The 19,497-nt window shown below is 28.0% G+C and overlaps 3 protein-coding genes across 5 annotated transcripts; 2 read left to right on the top strand and 1 right to left on the bottom strand.

Moving 5' to 3' along the window:
- The first annotated feature begins 2,095 nt into the window (after positions 1-2,095).
- On the top strand, positions 2,096-3,103 carry LOC113863941 (WD repeat-containing protein LWD2-like). Its single transcript, XM_027497742.1, has one exon. The coding sequence runs from the start codon at positions 2,096-2,098 to the stop codon at positions 3,101-3,103; it is 1,008 nt and encodes a 335-aa protein (XP_027353543.1).
- A 1,450-nt stretch (positions 3,104-4,553) lies between these two features.
- LOC113862646 (vacuolar protein sorting-associated protein 55 homolog) lies at positions 4,554-8,907 on the top strand. Of its 3 annotated transcripts, XM_027495745.1 has the most exons (6): positions 4,565-4,690; positions 4,858-5,940; positions 6,046-6,097; positions 8,005-8,044; positions 8,124-8,208; positions 8,432-8,907. In XM_027495745.1, the coding sequence occupies exons 3-6, from the start codon at positions 6,065-6,067 to the stop codon at positions 8,613-8,615; spliced, it is 342 nt and encodes a 113-aa protein (XP_027351546.1). In that variant the 5' UTR covers positions 4,565-4,690; positions 4,858-5,940; positions 6,046-6,064; the 3' UTR covers positions 8,616-8,907. The 3 variants fall into 3 exon arrangements, with proteins under 3 accessions (XP_027351545.1, XP_027351546.1, XP_027351547.1); XM_027495744.1 differs by lacking the exon at positions 4,858-5,940 and having other exon boundaries at positions 4,554-4,694; XM_027495746.1 differs by lacking the exon at positions 4,858-5,940 and having other exon boundaries at positions 4,609-4,690.
- Positions 8,908-15,528: 6,621 nt separating this feature from the next.
- LOC113863782 (NAC domain-containing protein 90-like) lies at positions 15,529-18,147 on the bottom strand. Its single transcript, XM_027497484.1, has 3 exons — positions 17,908-18,147; positions 16,961-17,256; positions 15,529-16,049 (listed from the first exon to the last, which is right to left on the bottom strand). The coding sequence occupies exons 1-3, from the start codon at positions 18,059-18,061 to the stop codon at positions 15,747-15,749; spliced, it is 753 nt and encodes a 250-aa protein (XP_027353285.1). The 5' UTR covers positions 18,062-18,147; the 3' UTR covers positions 15,529-15,746.
- Positions 18,148-19,497: the final 1,350 nt, after the last annotated feature.

Here is a 19,497-nt window from a genome sequence, read left to right as displayed (position 1 = left end):
TGCCAAATAAAATTAAACAGCACTTTTTACAGTTTTTACTTTCTTCAAATAATCAACTAAACTAATCTGATCTAAGCACTTGCTTATTTACTAGTTACGAGCATTGTACTAAGAATTTTGGATATTCGTGTCATGTCATAATTATTTTCATATTCAGAATTTCCTCAAAAATGATAAGAATTATCATTATATTCCTATATTTATGACAGTTGGACAATCAAGCAAACAAAACCTCTGACAAGGGTCCAAGTTTAGGAGGAAATATGTTTTACATATATATATATATGTATCATAATCATACTGTATCTAAATTTTTTTCTCAGAAGTGTCAAGAGAAGATCACTTGAAGCCCTACAAGAAAGGAACTAAAAATACGATGGAAAAGTAGAAACATAATGAGATTATCAATATTTGAAAATTTTAAAATCAGAATAATTGTAGTGAAACATTTTTGGGACGAAGATCTCAATCCCCCTCCTTCCCCTATTATTAACAAAATCTGAATCCCAGACATTACTTGAAAAGAAATAAATTTCTTACTGCTTGTTAGATTTTAGAGTAGTCTTAGGATATAAGGTCAATTTAATTTTGGAAACGTGGTTGAATTAAAAGGTGACCGAACTATCAAGAGAGAAACGATTGACCATTAGCTTCACCTTCCCTTCCCCTTTCTTATTATGGGAAAAGTGGCGGTGCTATGTTCTGATATTTATTAATTATTTCTCCTTCACTCGACACCGAGGCCATCGCGACTGCACTCTTAGCAAACACCGGAAGCTTTGGGATCTGAATATTGTAAGCCCCTTTCTAACTTCTCTTTTAAGAGACATATTTACAAACTAGTATTTGTTTCAGGGGTTGCCTCCTCTCTATATATGATCTATTTCGTTTCATATTCTGTAGTTTCTTTTGCTTATTTAGTCAAAATAGTACTAAATACTGTAACATTCTTAACACATGTTCGTTGAATTTCTTTTTTTTTTTTTTTTTTTGCAAAAAATGCAAATTTATTGAAGTGTAGTTGCATTTTAGGACATTATTATTATTATTTTGACTGAAAAATAAAATACTTCGTTAGATAGGATTTAACATATAGAGCTATTACAAATAAAACAATTCTATATTTAAACATCAAAATATTGACATTGTTTTTTACACTATATATAATTATTTATATTTCTCATTTATTTTACTGATTTTTATCTTTAGTTTTTCCTATGTATTCATGTTAAAAACATATTCTAAATTTAAATTTTGATATTTATTTATAGGAGACAAAAATGAAGAAGTAAAAATATGCTAAATTTTTCTATTATGAAACATTTGTTAAGAAGATTCTTTTAAGTTTTTTTAAAAATTTTAAGTTGAAAATATTAGATTTTCATGTTTAGGATGAATACTATAAAAAACTATAGAAAACTAATATTTTATTTATTTAATAAATTAAGAATTTATGCAAAAAATATCTTTTTAAATTAAAATTAACTTATGATAATTCATTTTTTTTAAAATCTCTTTTAATTTAAATTTTCTAAAACTTATACATACGTTAATTTTAACTTATTAAAAAAATTTAATCATTTTACCTGTCATTTATTTAAAAATTTGTCCACCTCTATCTCAAATTTGTATCGGAAAAGATGTTCTTAAATAAAGGCTATATTCAGTAATAAAAGCTTATAGCATTTAAGAGTCAATAAATTAGTAGATTTATTTGATAAAAAATTTAAAGAAAACTTATAGCTTTTGAAAACTCATTTATTAAAAGCTGCTTTGATTTAACATATTTTAACTAGTTGTATAACTAATTTTATCAAATAAATTTTACTCAATTGACTAGTTATAACTTGTAAAGCTTTCAACTAACCTATTGCTTATAAGTTATAACCTGTACCTTTTTGCTAATTTTTTGGATCAGAACCAAAATGTGGGTCTGTATTACATAATGCATAATGCATAAAAATAGGTTATCATGTAATACAATAAAGCACCATCTAAAACAAAAAGCAAAAGAGTTTCTGACCTATGCATGCTAATACGATGCAGAAATACTTTTCTTAGCTTTCTTATGGATTCAATTGAAGTTAATTTCACCATGCAAAGCCCTACAAAGACTAAACAAGGCGTCCACACCTATGTTGCTCAGTGGCCTATTTCCACTCTAGCATGGTCAATGCGCCGTGACAAAACCCCCCGCTTTGCCATTGGTAGCTATTTGGAAGATTATACCAACAAGGTTGAACTTGTCCACTTCAACTACAACACATTCAGTTTTACCACCGACCCTCGTTTGGTACTTGATCACCCTTATGCACCAACAAACATCATGTTCTTTCCTTCCGAGGATGACACAAAACCAGACCTCCTTGCCACTTCAGGTGACAACCTAAGATTGTGGGAAATCCATGATGATCATATTCAACTAAAGTCCCCCCTAATTGGTAACAAAGTTAGTGATCATTCAGCTATAACCTCTTTTGATTGGACCATGTTTGACCCTCGTCTTATAGCAACTTCTAGCGTAGACACTACATGCACCATTTGGGACATTGAAAGGGAAGTTATGAAGGCACAACTAGTGGCACATGACAAAGAAGTATATGACATTTCATGGGGTGGACTTAATGTCTTTGCTTCTGTGTCTGGTGATGGTTCTATCAGGGTGTTTGATTTAAGAGACAAAGAAAAATCTACCATAATTTATGAAAATCCAGTGCAAGATTGTCCTTTGCTACGTTTGGAATGGAATAAAAGTGATCCAAGGTTCATGGCCATGGTTGGATTGAATAGTAATAAAGTGGTAATCATGGATATTAGGCTACCAACCACGCCATTTATGGAATTAAGTAAGCATAGAGCATGTGTTAATGCTATATCATGGTCTCCAAATTTTGGACGACATTTGTGCTCTGTTAGTGATGATGCAAGGGCCTTCATTTGGGATGTGATGGACTCAGGGATCCCAGCAAGAAATGACAATGATGTGGAGCCCTTGATGTGGCATGGAACAACATCTGAAATCAATCATGTGCGTTGGTCTCCAGTGCAGATGGATTGGATTGCTGTTGCTTTCTTGAACAACTTACAATTACTCAAGGTGTAGTTTTTATGTTTTTCGTGTATGCCTATTGTGATGATTGAATCTTGATAACAATGATACAAAATCAAGATTTCTATTATTTGAAAATTAAACTATGAACATTGTATTTGATAGTATACACGTTCTTTTATATATATATATATATATATATATATATATATATATAATTTTTAGTTAGAGCTAACTACCTACCCCCAATTTAGTGTAATTTGTGACAACTAACGAGTTTCAGCAAGTTAAAATGGTCTAAATTTAATTTAAGTTCATAAAAATAGTTCAAACAATAAGTAAAATATATTTTTTAGGAGTTTAGTCTGCATTAAATTTGATAGGGTTAAAAAGACTAAAATTTAATTTAAATTAAAAATATAAAATTCAAGTCTTACATTTTATCGAGTAGATTTATGTTAGTAAAATTAGATAGATATATTTTGTCAAATATATTTTTAGTTATTTCATATAAATGTCTTAAAAATATTTCAAAAAAAATGAACAATAATAATAAATGTCCCAAAATAGTTGTTTAGAATAAAAGACGAGAAAAAAATGAACATTTTTGGAAAATGTTTCAATAAATTCCTATATTTCTGTGCATCAAATATGTAAAAAAGTTCATACAATTCCTATACAATAAATTCCTACAGTGCTTCCGTAAACCAAAATGTTCCCAATGAAATGTTCATAAATTTAACGAAACATTTGGAATCATTAAACAAAATTTGGTCAAAAACCCATTGATGTTCAGTCAAAATACAAACCTACATCGTATTTATGACCAAAAGAAACGATGGAATTTCATATTCCTACTTGTATTCTTGGTACATACCAAATTCTTTTCAATCACCATTCCTCTTACTAGTCACAAGAATGAAGGAAATTAATGAAAAAAGCAAAGCAATCCCCTCAACCACACCAAGCCTCTCTCTAGCTACATTTCAACCGTTGATTAATATTTTGAATAGTTAAGATTAATGAAAGATAAAAAGTGAATATATATATATATATATATATATATATAAATATTACCATAAATGTTTAATTATAGTTGCACATCAATTTTCTTTTTAAAATATTTATAAATTAATTCCTCTCTTGAATAAGGGAAGACTAAATAATATTATTAGGTAAATTTAACTAAAACGCATATAAATATAAATAACAAGGGACATTGGAGAATCCATACATTGGACTAATAAACTTAATTTATTGAGCTAGTCCCGTAATAAATGATAATAACTAAAAGGAAAAAAATTGCAACTATTATTATCACTATCATAATAAAACTACTTGTGATGTTGATCCACCTTTAAAATGTAAAAGAAAAAATTATAATAATTAATTAAAAATTACAATAAATACTTTAATATTGTACATATATTAAAATTTATATATGATTTTTATTAAAAATTACATAATTAAGTATAATGGAATGGGTCCAGATTGGAAACACATTGAGAAGTAAGGCGAGAAAGAAAGTGAGTCAAAATTGGGAGCAACTCCAAGCTGTGCAAAATCTTCGTTAGGTGGCTTGCAAATTGCAATCGGAAGAGAGATAAGGTCCCTTCTCAAGCATGGCGATGACAATACACGGTATGTGCTTTCTATTCACACTATCCATAATCCTCTAATTAGGTCACAATCAATTTCGCTCCCATCCTAATTGTTGCATCTGGTTTCTCTACAAAAATTGTATTAAAATAAGATTGTCTTAGGATTATAAATAGTGACTTTCTGTAGCAATCCATTGAATTTTGAAGGATTCTGGTGGGAATGGGTATCACAGAGACAGAGTGATCTTTCTCTTAGGTCGCTTCCCAAAGAGAAGCGAAGAAGAATGAAGTTGCACGAGGGATATACAATTCCACAAAAGCTTTTGCGAACAAATTGTTAACTATAATCAGTTCAGGGTTCAGGCTATAATAAAATTGGGAAATCTATACTACTTATGTTAAAGACACTTGGGGTGATGCATGTAAATCCACAGATGAAACATCCTTTGCAATGTCGAGTACAGGTCCGAAGAATTAAAAATATAAAGCACATATTGCATGGTTGCTTGGATGCTAAGGTTAGGGGTCCGAAATTAGTCACCTGCATATGGGTGCATCTCTATTCCTACACAGGGATTTGACTTCTGTTAAGTGAAAGGAGTGGGTTTTCGAGAATAAATAGCAGTTATAACTGTTTACTAGAAAATCAATGATTGAGATTGTTATAAGATACATGCATATTGTTAAAAGCTCAATTGTTGATTTTCTAATCATGGTTCTAATTGCATTTATTGTCTAATGTGCACTCCCTTACTTAAGAGGAGCTAAATCCCATCCGTTACTTTCAACGTGCGCTAGCCTCTAACTACTTGAGAAAAGGAGGATATAGAATTCAATTATTGATTGCAGCTGAGAGACATTGTGAAAGATTTTGATACTAATTTATAAGAATCTTGAGAGAAGTACATTACAAAAGTTAATAGTTGTAGTTGAAGAGTCCAATGTCTTATAGACCCCACACTAAAAATACTTCTAATGTGGGATTCGGATCTTATACCTTGCAATTGGGATCATATAGGTCAAACATTTCCTCATTTTTAGCTTAAATTTAGTGGCAGGCAACTCATGTTATATTTATTATCATTTCATTTGTACTTTTGGAGATTACACTGCTGTGGGTTGTGGCCAAATTCACTCTGCACTTTTCCTACTAAGGATTTATGTTTTCTTTGCCTTTTTCTGTTATTTTTGTTTTAATTCCTCAATGTATATATTTTTAATCATGTTACTGATTCTGTCCTGCATCTGATGTTACAAATGGGTGTCTGGGACTGCTCTTGTCTTTACAGTGTAAGGAGAAAACTAAACTCTGTCTTTTGTTTGTATCGTGATTGATTATATTGCTAAATAATGTAAATCAACTTTTAACTTTTTCTTTTCTGGATGGATGTGCAGCCTTGCTGGGCTAGCTTTTATGTTTTCAGCTAGCATTTTGCTACAAATTCTGGTATGCTTTCCGCACCGAGACTAATTGTGCATGCCCCAAATACTTAAAATGAACTAGTAATAATGTCTGTATTTTTTTTTTTTCCACAATTATGTTTCCTCCAATTTATAGAACAAATTAAAACATATTGCTATTTCTAACTGCACAAATCATTGAAATGCTTGTTGGTCTTGGGGGCAAAGTCTTACAGTCATCAAAAAACCATGAAAATATAATATTTTTTTAACCTGCAGGATAGCAGTCAAACCTGCTAAGTTTGCTGTATTATATTTGTTGAATTTCGATGGAGGAAATTTTGAGAGAAAGGAAAAACTTAGAGAATGAAAAGCTTTCTTATTCTAGAAAATGTAGTTCACAGTTTCTGCATATCACCCGTATAGATAGACTCTGGACAGACTTTGTGGAGACTATTTCCTAGCCTAAATTAATTAAGTGCAGCTCCCTAAGCAATAATATCCATGAACACTAAATGCATTGTATCATGTGATACATAAATCTACTATTTTCTAAGTACATTAAGTACCATTATTTGCAATAAAATTTAAAGTTATGAATCATTGTTTCGTTCAGAATCAAATTTTGTTATATCCTTAAAGATGTTAGAAAATTCACTTTACTTTCTAGCCTGTAATGTGTTTGCAATTTTTAGATGGGAAAGAAAGGAATGGTTCATAATGGAAAAGGGTGGGAAGGAAGATTCATTCTCATGTTTAAATGTTTGATGAGGCATGAAAACAGAATGAGGAAGGCTTTAAATTTAACTTTGAAAAGTAAAACCGCTTTCAAGAATATGGAATGAAAAGGAAATAAAGAACATAAAAATTTAGCGAAACAAATTTTCCAAGAACTGGCTCTATATTTGAGTTCTATGAGACCATGATCACAGCAAATTTTAAAATTTGAACATCATTGCCCTGCACGTTATCTATGCTTTATGTCTTTGATTTTATAATTATCAAAATGTGTGGAAACGACCTCAACATAACTTGTCCAAAATAGATTTAGAAACACTATTGGAACTAATATTTTAAGCTCTGTATACTCAAACTTGGAGGTCTCAAGGATATTTTTGGCAAAAATAACGGATAAGCTAACTTAAAACTGGAAAGTTAATTTTTAGTTGAAAGCTAAAAATAGTTAAGCTAATTATTGAATTAAAAGTGTTTAGTAATATTAAATTTTGAACTAGTTGATAAGTATAAAATAACATAAAGAAACAAGTTTATTTTTGGCAATTGTTTTTATTTTGTATACAAAAAATATTGTAAGGTAATTATAATTTTAGGTTTTTTAGTTAACTTTCAACTCCTATCATTAATTTCTTCGTCAAAGGTCAAATACTAAAGGATTATAATAAATAGTGTACTATTAAAAGAGAATTTTTATTTAAGTAAATAATTTAATGTTGAAGGAGGTGGTAAATGAAAAAATTTATTTTAAATATTGAAGATAAAAAAAATAATAATAATAAGTTATAAGCCTAACCTCAAACATTAATTAGTGTATGAAAAAACATTATAAGTTTGTGAGTTAAGTTCATTTACGAAAAACACCTCTATTTTTTATATATATATAAAACACCTCTATTTTATTCAAACTTAGTAAACTAGTTGAAATAACTAGCCAAACACACTCAAAGTCAGGCTCAAAAATCATTGGGAGTGGATGGGGTGGGATTTTATGGAATGTGAATGGACCAGCCCGTATTCTAAAGGCCAAAATGGGGGTTCAACAGGGGAAAAAAATATGAAGTATTCAAATGGATACTTTTTATGATGATATGGTAGTACATGATCTATTGAAATATTGAATGTGAATGCTATAGTTGCTCATATGACTATGTTGAATGCACATTTTACTTTCAAGTGTTAAAGTATATTCCATTTGCTTTTTCTTTGCTGCGGCAGGCATGTGCAATATACAACAACTGGTGGCCCATGTTATCAGGTAAGTTGAGAGTCTTTTAAACTGGAATGTCTTGTATGTTAGTTTGAAAATTTTAACGGCCAAAACATTGCACCTGCAGCTCTGATGTATGTGCTGGTACCTATGCCTTGCTTATTCTTTGGAGGTGGATCCACTCAATTTCTGATGAGCCGTGATGGTGGGGGGTAAGTATCGCTATTGCCATTTAGAGCTCTGAAAGATCTCTGGTTTTAATATAAAACCAATGTCCATCCGATTGGCTTTTGGGTTACTGTTCTTCTGTTGTATACTTGTGTACAGTGGGTGTTGCACTTCTTTATATACACTTTCAATATGCATTTGCGGGACAATTTTATTAAAAGATAGTTGTTTTCAACAGAAAATATAATATCTGATATTATGTTGCAGTTGGATAGATGCTGCAAAATTTTTGACGGGGGCTTCAGCCATTGGGAGCATAGCCATTCCCATAATCCTCAGGCACGCTCATATGATTGAGACAGGAGCGATGCTCATTGAGCTTGTATCGTTCTTCATATTTATATGTACTGTTATGTGTTTCCACCAAGCGAACCTTGATGATGATTGGTAATAGTAAGTTTTGACATCCTGCTAATCATTAGGGTTTGTTACCCATAAAATGGTAAACCAAATAGTGAAAGCTTACAACAACCATGGGAAAAGAAGTGTATGTTCAAACGTCTGTAAAGCTCTGCTAATAATTGTTTTTTTTTTTTTAGTCTATTTGTATTCTTGTTATAGTAAGATGCTAGTATTTGTGATAACTTCCTTGGTTTGCTTATGTGTATATCGTCCATATATAATCTGTTAACACTTTACACTAAACTCGAGATATATTTTTATGCACACGTGCTCTTGTACAAGCAGATGTCCTCATCTTTTTGGTGACACCATCCCTTTTTATGATCATTTGTAACCTTTTTAGTCGCATTGAGTGAGCGAAACATGCTATCCTATCTCCCTTCTTTATCTCCTTTCCCCCTAAATCTACGAAAACAAGCAGAGACTTAAGTAGAAAATGTACTGTTTAGATTGTGTAGATTAAATAAATTGAAGATATTTTGAATATTTAATAATAGTTCTTCTAAGCTTTTGCTTATTTCCCTCCTCCACTGTCTCCCTCTTTAAAACCGCAAGATTTTATGCGTTTTTACTGGAGTTGGGCCACGAAGTCTCCTTCCCAAGATTTCACAGCTATACTTATTATGAGCATGAATTCTGAAGCAATTAAAATTAGAAGATTCAGACCCCTCCTGATGTGGCAGAAATTAGACATCTAGTTTAAGTTTTGATTAAATAAAAATAGATTTACTTAAGTGAAAATATATAAAAAAATAAAAAAAATTTACATAAAATTAATTTAAACAATTTTTTTTTACTTAACTTAAATGAATTATTTTAATTTAAGTGAATTTTATGTATTTAATTAGATAGAGGCTGAGTGTAGATGAAAGATATGATTGAGAATAGATGGGAATAAGGAGAGCACGTGTTATAGAGATGGTAGTGGAGGAAAATAGTTGGGTATAGAGAAAAGAGGAAGAAATGGGTATGGAGAGAGGTAAGAGTGAAAAATGAAGAGAAGAGTTAGACATAGAGTGAAAGGAAGAGAGAGTGGAAAGAGGAAGAGATAAGTTGAGTATGAGAGAAGGAAAAAAATTAAATATGAAAAGAGGAAGAGATAAGTTGAATACGAGATAAGGAAGAAAATTAAATATAAAAATTGAGGAGAGACTATTGAGTATAAAGAGAAGGAGAAGAAAAGATTGAAATAGAAGTTATAAAATTTGTTTAAGCTGAAATATTTTGTTTAAGTGAATATGCAAAAAATTTTAAATTAAAAAAAATTATTTAATTTAATTTTGCATAAAAAATATTTTATATTCTTTATTTTTACTTAAACAAACATATTTTTGCTTAACTGAATATTCAATTTTCATCACAATTAAAGGATATTTAAATTCAAAATTAGAATATGCTCTTTTCTTCTTCTTTTTTTCTTTTTTAAATAAGTTTTATTTTTTATTTACCTGTCATCTTAAAAATAAAAAAAATATTAATCATTTTTATCAATTATATCCTTGTCTCAAAATAAAAACAATTAACTAATAAAAAGATAAGAAGCATAACAAAAAATATATATACCATGGTTTTAATAAAAACAAAAAAAATAAATTTATCTTTAATTCTTAAACAAAACTTGAGAGTAACAGATGACAAAAATTAAAAGGAATAATAGTTTTAAAAATATTGGTGAATATCTTTAATAAGATGATTATTGTTGTTTAAACAATGCTGTCAACTATCAACACAGCCTACAGACTCAAGTCGTAAGGGCAATTACATGGAAATTTCTGAATTTAGTAATGTATGGCTTATGATTGCTTTGCGTGTGAGTTTCTGTCTCTTTTTCTCAGCTCTCTTCCGACAAGTGAGTCCAACGATATAATGATTTTGACGCGTTATTTAGAATGCTCTCAAGTGAAACTCTCCATTTCACATTTCATATTCTTTTACGTATTTTAGTTTGTCTTAACATATTTACTATTTCAAAACTAAAAATTTATTTTGTAATAATATTCATATTTATTGAAAAATTATTTATTTTAAATAAAACTACCATGTGTTAATAATATAACAAATAATATCTGTTTAATAAACATAATTAAATATTTTCTTATTAAAAAAATATTTATTTTATTACAATAGTGTTTAATTCATTTTATTTGACTTCTGTTTTACCTTAAATAATAAATTGCGCATAAAACATGTATATGAAAAATTAGTTTTTATAGACTAATTTTAGAAGCATTTATCTACTCCTTTTTTATGACAAATTTTAACTCATAAGTAACTTTAAACTTAAAAATTTATAAAACTAGAAAAAAATTTAACTTTAATTTAAATTCTCTTATTTTAATTTTAAAATAAATTTATATATTTTTTAAAATAGTTATATGTTTCCTTTTCATGACTTTATCTCTTTTTATAAATTTTACATCTTAAAGATCTAAAAAAATAAGTTTTAAATTAAAATTATAATGATTTTATAAATTATACGCATGAGTTAAGAAAATCTTAACTTATAATTTATTTTCTGTATCTATTGATCCTGTTTAAATATACATGTCATTATAAAAAACAAATGATATAAAAGAGAATGAATAGCTTATTTTATTACTTCCCGAAGTTTGGTGCAGCAAGTCTAATTCCCCCTATCAATTCTTCTAGTCGTACGAGTTGTTTTTTGGGTCAAGAGGGTGCATTTTCCCTAGTTTCCAATAATCAACCATAGAATCTACAAAACTAGACTTGTTGGGCTTGAATCGACTTCGTCTAAGTGTAAGTGAACTGAATAACCAGTCATTCATTATCTGATTTGTGTTATGTTTATCTTTAAATTAAAAAATTATGAAAATTTGAATCTTAATTAATTTATATATATATATATATATATATATATTAATCAAACTAGAATTTTAAATTAATTTTATTCAATTTTAAATTAAACAGACACTTGATTTTGTGTTAAAATTACAATCAGACTCAACATTTTATTCAATTCTTGTTAAGAAACTACTAATTAATTGAACATCAGTTATTCTCAATTAGTAATATTATTCACCACCAAATTGCAACTACTACATATGTGGTGTTTATTATATTGTTAATTTGAGATTTATACTAATACATTCTTTTATTAGCTTATGTTTAAATTGAATGGAATTAGATTATGTGATTCCAATTGTCTTAAATAAAATAGGAAGAAAACATCTTCATTTCATATTGTTATTTATATGTTTTAAACTGGACGTACATAAGATAGAACCGGGTTTTTTTTTTTTTAACTTTATGCTACAGATAATGAAATGGCTATTTTTTTTTCTTTCAATCATTATTAAATATCTAAAATGTCAAAAGTTTTTATATACTAATTTATAACATATCATATATTCAAGAAGAAAAAAATAACGACTCTCTTAACTACAAATTTGATGAGATTTAAGTTCTGAACTTCCAGTCTATTGAGTATTTTCAAAAGCATGTCGGTTTGTTTATTTTATTTTATTTTATTTTTTGCATCAATAATTTTAGTAAAAAAATAGTAATATTTTAAGATAGAAAAGAATTTTTAGACTTTAGAAATATTTATAGATAACTTACGTTAACTTTTATTCTAATAAGACAAGTAGAAACTTAAGTACGTGACTTAACAGATGCAAGATCTTATCTTGCTTTGCTCCACCGATCTATTAAAGTTTGTTTAATTTTGTTTTAAACATTTTAGTTGTGGTTCGATTTTATAATTAATATCCCGATAACTTTTTTACTTTTTTAATGTAATAGCTAAACTCTATTTTCCTGCTTCTTTTGTAAGTTTATATGTTATAGATAAAACATACCTTTAGCTACAAGTGTTCGTATTCCTCAACATTTTGATCGCAACAAAGTGCAAGCTTTGAAAGACCTTAACTAATATAAGAAAAATGTAAGGGTAGAAGATAAACAATAAGTTATGGTAAAATTTTTATTAAAAAAATGTTTAAATTCACTTAAAGTTAACAAAATTCCTAATAAAATATGTTCAAGATTATTGACATGAATTGTTAAAACTACGAAGTGCATGAAAATTAATGTGGAGAGTGAGTTTATGTTTTTGCAAAGTAAAGTTCACTTTGGGAGTGACTTATTTGTACTCGTTTTATATGTTACTAAAGCAGTTGATCATGTGAAACTTCATTCTCCAAATTGCTGGGACTGGGACCCTGATTGAGAGAGACAACAAAGTCTTCTAGTCAACACTTCCTATAGAGACAGTGTAGTAACTACTAAGAAATTCTTCAAAAGTAAATGCTTATTCTTTTTTTCTTTTGGACATTGCATGTAGCCACGACTGTACCACGTAGTCCCTCAATTTTTTGGTGCTATTACGAAAATTGATGGCCATAATCGATGTGTCTATTTTAGCTAAATGAAAATCTAACTTAACATTTATATATTTTCAATAATCACCTCTAAAATATTGGTTGCTATTTTGTCGTAGACTTTGTGGCAGTTTAGGAAATCTGCAAGTGATCGTTGCTTTATTGGAGTTCATTTTGGATTAATTTTATGAATATTACAAAACTCGTAATTCAATTATATGAGTTGGTTTAAAATTCAAGAAGTTATTTCAATTTTTGTCTTAATCTTTTACATTTAAAAAAACAAAACTTTATTTTCTTGTTGGCAAATGAATGTAATTTTATTAAACAATAATATAAAAGGTCAGAACAATAATCCTCAAAGGACAAGCACTCCAGCTTTACCACATTCAAACATAGGTTATAAACCTTGCCCTCTTATTAAATATAACTAAACACGTAATAAACATAAAAAATATGTTTAAAATACTATATCACAATTTAATTTAAATTAAAAATCATAAATTAAAATAATCTTAATTTTAAAAAAATACAAATACATTCAATAAAATACTCGTACCAATACATTCTCATAGATTATTCGTCACTGGGTGGGTAATAGAAACCTGATGGTGAATATGAGTGTTATAATATATTATGATTAATGATTTTCTTTTTTTGCAAATAATGTGTGCATATTATTAAATTAAAATAAAATTTTAAATAATTAATTAAAAATATATTTTAAGATTATATATATAATTATTGTGACGCTATAGGTTTTAAAACGTCAATTTTCGATGTGATTAATGCGTTTTATTCTCTAGCCCAAAACTATTTTGACAGTTTGTACCCTAATTGTAGCCCCTTTAACATTAGCAATACTGTAGTTGATATTATTGTAATAGCCTTCCACTTTATAGCAACAACAAAATAAGGAACTCTTGTAACTTAGTCGTGAATCAAAAATAAAATTTTAAAATAATTTAATATGTAAACGATATTTTTTATTGTTTTTAGCATAAAATAATAAAAAATATATTTTTAATGTATATTTAAATATACATGATAAAAAAATATTTAATATTTATAAAAATTATAACTATTATGTACAAATTTTTTTTATAAATCCTTTAAAACATATTGAATAAATTATTAAAAAATAAGTAAAAATTAATAAATATTTTTAAATTATAAAAAAAAAACGCACAACTCATATAACAAAGAATTAGATATTAAAAAATTTATTTATATTATTGCATGTCGTGCATTAAGTGTCATCAACAAGTCCCCACTGCAATTTAAGTCTGACGGTTCTTAAGGTTCTAACTTATTCTGTTGGTTGTCCTTGAGTGAGGTCTTTACTTCGTCAGTTTGTGTGGCAAAGTTCAACTTGGATATTTGTCAAATGGAACCATAATTTAGGGTTTTGAGTTGAACTAAGGACCACAATGACATTTTTTAGGAAGTCAAAAATCATTAACTTTGACAAAATATTTTCAAATGTTTTTATAAAATTGAAAGACTTTTAAAGTATGTTTGAGAAAAAAATTAAAGGGAAGGGGGAGGAATGATATATATTTTTATGTTTAAATTAAAATAATTATATATCACTTATGATAATAAATGTATGATTAATAGATTAAGCTTGTATTAATTCATATTATTTATTTTAAATATATTTATTTAAAATATAAAATTTTTCTTTTCCTCTTCTTTTAACTAAAACTCTCTTTAGGTTCTCTCTTTATCAATCTCGGCCCCTTTTTTTTTTGTCCTTAACTATTTGTCCATTATTTTTCTATTTAGCGATTACGATGGTTGTTTCATCCTAATGACAATATTTTATATAGATTTTTATTAATAAATAGGAAGATATTATTAAAAAAATTAGAATAATTATTTCAAAATATTAATATTTTATTATTGAGCACATTGATTAATTAGTAGAAAGTTAGTTTATCTTAAATTATAATATCAAGTTTGAGTGTCAATTATTGAAGTTGTATTAAATACTTAAAAATAAAGTTTTTCACTTGCTGTCTAAAAAAAATATTAATTATTTTTAAATTTAAATTAATTTTGAGATATTGATGCTTAATTGACGAATTATACACTTCTATATGTTTTTGTTCCGGTCAACTTACAACTAAGAGAAAAAATAACTAAAAACTGAATCAAATATTTTTTACATATTTTTTTCTACTAAAATTATCAAAATTAACCAAATACATATATCTTCTTTTTATAAATTCAACCACACCTACCTGATGTTAGATAATGCTACGAAAAGTTGCAATCAACTTTTTCTAAATCTAAACTCAAAATATAACAAACATTCTTTTAGCTTGAGGAGCATACTTCTTTTAAAAAATAAAGAACGATATATGAATCTAAAAAAAATCAGATATTCAAAATGTTAATTAGTTTATTCCCAGAGATTAGTCTACGACCTAAGTAACATAAGAAGAAAAAAAAAATTATCTCTCCGTGATTAATGACGAAATTATTTAATTTCATCAATTCCCGAAGATTTGCATGAAGACGTACGGAGGATCGGGTGATTGATCCGATTCATTACAAAATGAAAGTTTCTGATATTTTATCATATGAATCAGTCTTTACACATTCTTGACATATTAATTAGCTAGATTATTGACCACTGAATAGCAAGAAGCAAATTAAAGTAGTAGTTTCTGTGACAGAAATAACTATTACGAGCTGACTCAACTTGCACCTCTTGCTGCAGCAGCTATGTATCGATATATATTGCAAATATCTTGGATATATATATATGATCATGGTTCCGATCCCAAGAACCAATCTACTTTCTCCCAATCCAACAAAGCCTCGTTGTCAACATCCATTTGCAGGGAGGGTTGGGCATGGTCTCCAGAGGATGAACTCTCTGGGGAGCTAGTTGAGCTTCTCTCCACCATTTGTGGAAGGTTATGATGATGATCACAAGATGTTGAACCCCTTTGAGCTTCTTGAACAAAAGGATAGCTTACTGCATCCCTCCTTGGCGGTGGTCGTCTATCAAATGCCCGCAAGCACTTTGATTTTTTGTACACTCGGCATAAACTGAATTCTTGCCTTAGCTGAAATTAATTAATAATGATTCAGTACAATCAATAGTTTAGTTATATATATTAAAGAAGTGCAACTATGATCTATAATATTAATCTGCGTTTCATATCGTAAGCTGGACCTAAACAAATAAAATTTCACTATAATATCAACGTTAAATTATTATCTATGAAATTTCATGTTGAGTACTGTATAGGGATTAAAACCAAAATGAGCTGACTGGTTGATTAACGTTAAATTAACATCTATTAAATCAAGGCTGATTAATTGTAAGTTAATTGTCTACCTATATTTAAAATGTCCAGTGGGAATAATATCAGTAGGAACTTCGATCTAAATTTTTAAGGTACGAATCAGTTTCCTACGAAATATCACGAGCACCGTTTATTTTGCTTTGTTATCTGAAAAAAAAAATCAGTAAAATGCCTATCTATGTCACTGCACATATTCGTAAGATTATTTTAATCCCAAAATAAAGGTGCTCGAATTCTATATTTTTTTTAACTCTGATTTACAAATAGATTAATGGCATATTAGTATTTATATAACATCTTTCATTTTTTTTTCTCTTCTTGTTACAAATATATGAGCTCATCAAGGGAATATTTATATATTTTTTCCTCTTTTTTAAAGTTCAAAAGGATGCTTAATTTCTGATTCAGAAGGTAGAAGGCAATCTAGAGACTGTAGATGACCGACATTCAAGATTTAACAACATAAAAAACTTAATTAGCCGACTTATTGTGATATAGCTAGCCCTAATTTTTAGACCTTGTTTATATTGAGAGGGAAAGAAATGTTACGTACATATAGTATATTTTTAAAACTTATATATACAAAAATAAATAAATAATAATATACAATATCATATATAATATTGACTTCGAATAATTCAAATAACAAAACTCATATATACACGTACCTGAGGAACTGCCTTATTTGAAGATGATGATGCTTCACCTTTAATGGCCTTGTACTCATTCATCTTCCAATCGCTTTTCGTTCCATTAGGAGCTCTTCCACTATAGAAAACCATAGTTCTTTTCACTCCGATGATGCGATTATCAGAAGAATAAACGTGATTAGGAGACCCAGTAGCTTTCCAGTACCCAGTAGTTGTAAGACGCTTTGGTCTCCCTCCTCGTGCTTCACTTTCTTGCCTCGGAATGAAAAAGAACCATTGCTCTGTGTCTCTCAGACTCCCCTCTCCTGAAATTTCTGAAAACCGAGACGAAAAAGAAAATAATAATAATTATTTTTTCACGAGCAACATATACAGATTTGACCTGGCACGTACAAAGAATATTCGGAAGAACAGTATGATAATTATTATATATATATTGACAGACACAGTTAAATGACAAGCATGTACCCTGAAAATAACGATTGATGAAGGGAACTACTCAAACTTTTGTTTCCTAAAACAGATCCTTAAGTCATCCCAGTCTCGCATCTTGTTTCATTGAATCAAGTTTAGTATCAAATATACTTGCCAATTAAGCAAAACTCAAAAAGTATATATTTATTTCTTTTTTTTTTTTGTGAAATCTTGAGCAATACTCATGAAGCGAAAAAGGACAATCCTTTTTCCAATTTTGATAAAAGAACAAATTTATAGTAATTACAATTAACTTTTATCCTTTTAGAAAACAAATAAATTAACATTAAAGTACATCTTATTATAACTAAGCGTAAAATGAAAGTATAAGATAATAATGTGCTCTATTATTTCCAAATAGAGAAATCTATGCAAACTAGATGAAATGAAATAACTTGAACCATAGCTTTCAAGGGCTAGCTAGCTCCATTTCGATTTAAAGGGTAAAATTGAAGAAAAAAAAGATGAGTAGTGTGAATAAAAAAATTTACGTGGAAGTTGGGATGGGTTGTAGTCATATATATCGACGACAGGTATAACTCGATTCAGGCACTCCTTGTCTCCTTCAAGCTTATTGTGGAGATAGAACAAAATCAGTTCCTCTTCTGTGGGGTAGAAACGATAACCTGGTGGCATATTTTCCATCTTTGGTTTGATCTCTTGATACACTTCTATTTCTCTCACTAATGTGTCGTACCAAACAACGAAAATTTTTTTTTTCGTTATTTGCGTAGTCCAATTTTCATGCACTCCCTCTTGGTGTTTATATATAAGATCAACTGCTACTAGTGGTTTCGGGGAATCAATGGCTGAGAAAGTTAGGCAAATTTGCAAAAAGATGAATGCCGAGCCGAGTGAAATGAGAAAAAAATTTGCATCAGAATCCTTCTGGTTTACCTGGAAATTTCCACTCCACGCGCTTCCAACGTCGTTGTCATTCTCTCTGTCCGTACCATTCCTTTTGAAAATTCAGATGTTGCTTGGCGGATTCCTTTTTTTTTTCGTTTTCTCTGTTTAATTGAGTGTCTGTACTTACAAAATTTTTGCACAATTATATTTAATTCATTGAATATTTTTGTATAATATTTTTACAAAAGTTAGTTTACTTTATATAATTTTGTATTATATATAAAGTTATATAAGTATGCAAGTTTAACATTCGATATTAATGATCTTAACAATTAATAATTAATATTTATATAAAAATTAACATTAAGCTAGTTTTAAATAATAAAAAGTAGTTAGTAAATATGTAATAATATTTTTAATAAAATATTTAGTTTAAAGTGTTTGAAAACTGTTTTAAGAACCAATGGTAACAATATTTATTTATATAATACCTTTGACTTGGTAAGTAAAAATATATATAATTTTAAGTTAATTATTAATTTATTTAATAAATTTAAATTTTGTTTTGACTAAAATAGACCTGCTTAAAAGAGAAACTTGTTTTTTAAATTTTTTAAGAGTGCATTCGGCAAAGTAAAGAACAGCAACTTATTTATAATTGCTACTGAAGCTCTTCCACTATTATCTGATATGTCGTTTTTTATATTTTTTATTTTAATGTTTATTTATATTTTGTTAAATATTTATTTCCAAGTTACTTATTTTTTTTCTTTTAATATTTTATTTTTATATTTTAAATACTTTAGTAAAAATATTATAATTTTTAATAAGATATAAAATTTATTTTATACATCTTGAATAAAAAAAAAAACATATTACTCAAGATTATAAGACAAAATTTTTCTTATAAACCTTTTGTTTAGTTGAAATTTTAAATTTTATAAATAAAAGTGAATAAAATAAAATTAGTTACCGCATTGTTTTTCTATTATCTTCAAACTCTTTAAATCTTTTATATATGAGACCGAAATTATAAAAAAATATTTTATATGAGACAATAATATAATTTTAGACTACATGTTATGAATCAAATTTGTTAATCATGTAATTTTTATCTGTTGATTTACATGTTCAGTATTTGTCATAACACATATATCAATAAAGTTTAGTATAATTATATTTTATTATCAAAATTAATTAAAATTAAGGTTTAAAGAATCGAAAACTTAATT

This window comes from Abrus precatorius, unplaced genomic scaffold, assembly GCF_003935025.1.
Source record: "Abrus precatorius isolate BTA unplaced genomic scaffold, Abrus_2018 Scaffold3, whole genome shotgun sequence".
Taxonomy (NCBI): domain Eukaryota; kingdom Viridiplantae; phylum Streptophyta; class Magnoliopsida; order Fabales; family Fabaceae; genus Abrus; species Abrus precatorius.
This window is presented reverse-complemented; position numbering and strand designations above follow the sequence as displayed.

Excerpts from the sequence above, each read along its gene's own strand:
- LOC113863941 (XM_027497742.1), top strand. The coding sequence starts at position 2,096 with ATGCAAAGCCCTACAAAGACTAAACAAGGCGTCCACACCTATGTTGCT.
- LOC113862646 (XM_027495744.1), top strand. The coding sequence starts at position 4,672 with ATGGCGATGACAATACACGGTAT. Across the intron at positions 8,045-8,123 it reads CTGGTGGCCCATGTTATCAG|CTCTGATGTATGTGCTGGTA; the intron begins GTAAGTTGAGAG and ends TTGCACCTGCAG. Across the intron at positions 8,209-8,431 it reads ATGAGCCGTGATGGTGGGGG|TTGGATAGATGCTGCAAAAT; the intron begins GTAAGTATCGCT and ends ATTATGTTGCAG.
- LOC113863782 (XM_027497484.1), bottom strand. The coding sequence starts at position 18,061 with ATGGAAAATATGCCACCAGGTTATCGTTTCTACCCCACAGAAGAGGAA. Across the intron at positions 17,257-17,907 it reads CAACCCATCCCAACTTCCAC|AAATTTCAGGAGAGGGGAGT; the intron begins GTAAATTTTTTT and ends CTCGGTTTTCAG. Across the intron at positions 16,050-16,960 it reads CAAATAAGGCAGTTCCTCAG|CTAAGGCAAGAATTCAGTTT; the intron begins GTACGTGTATAT and ends AATTAATTTCAG.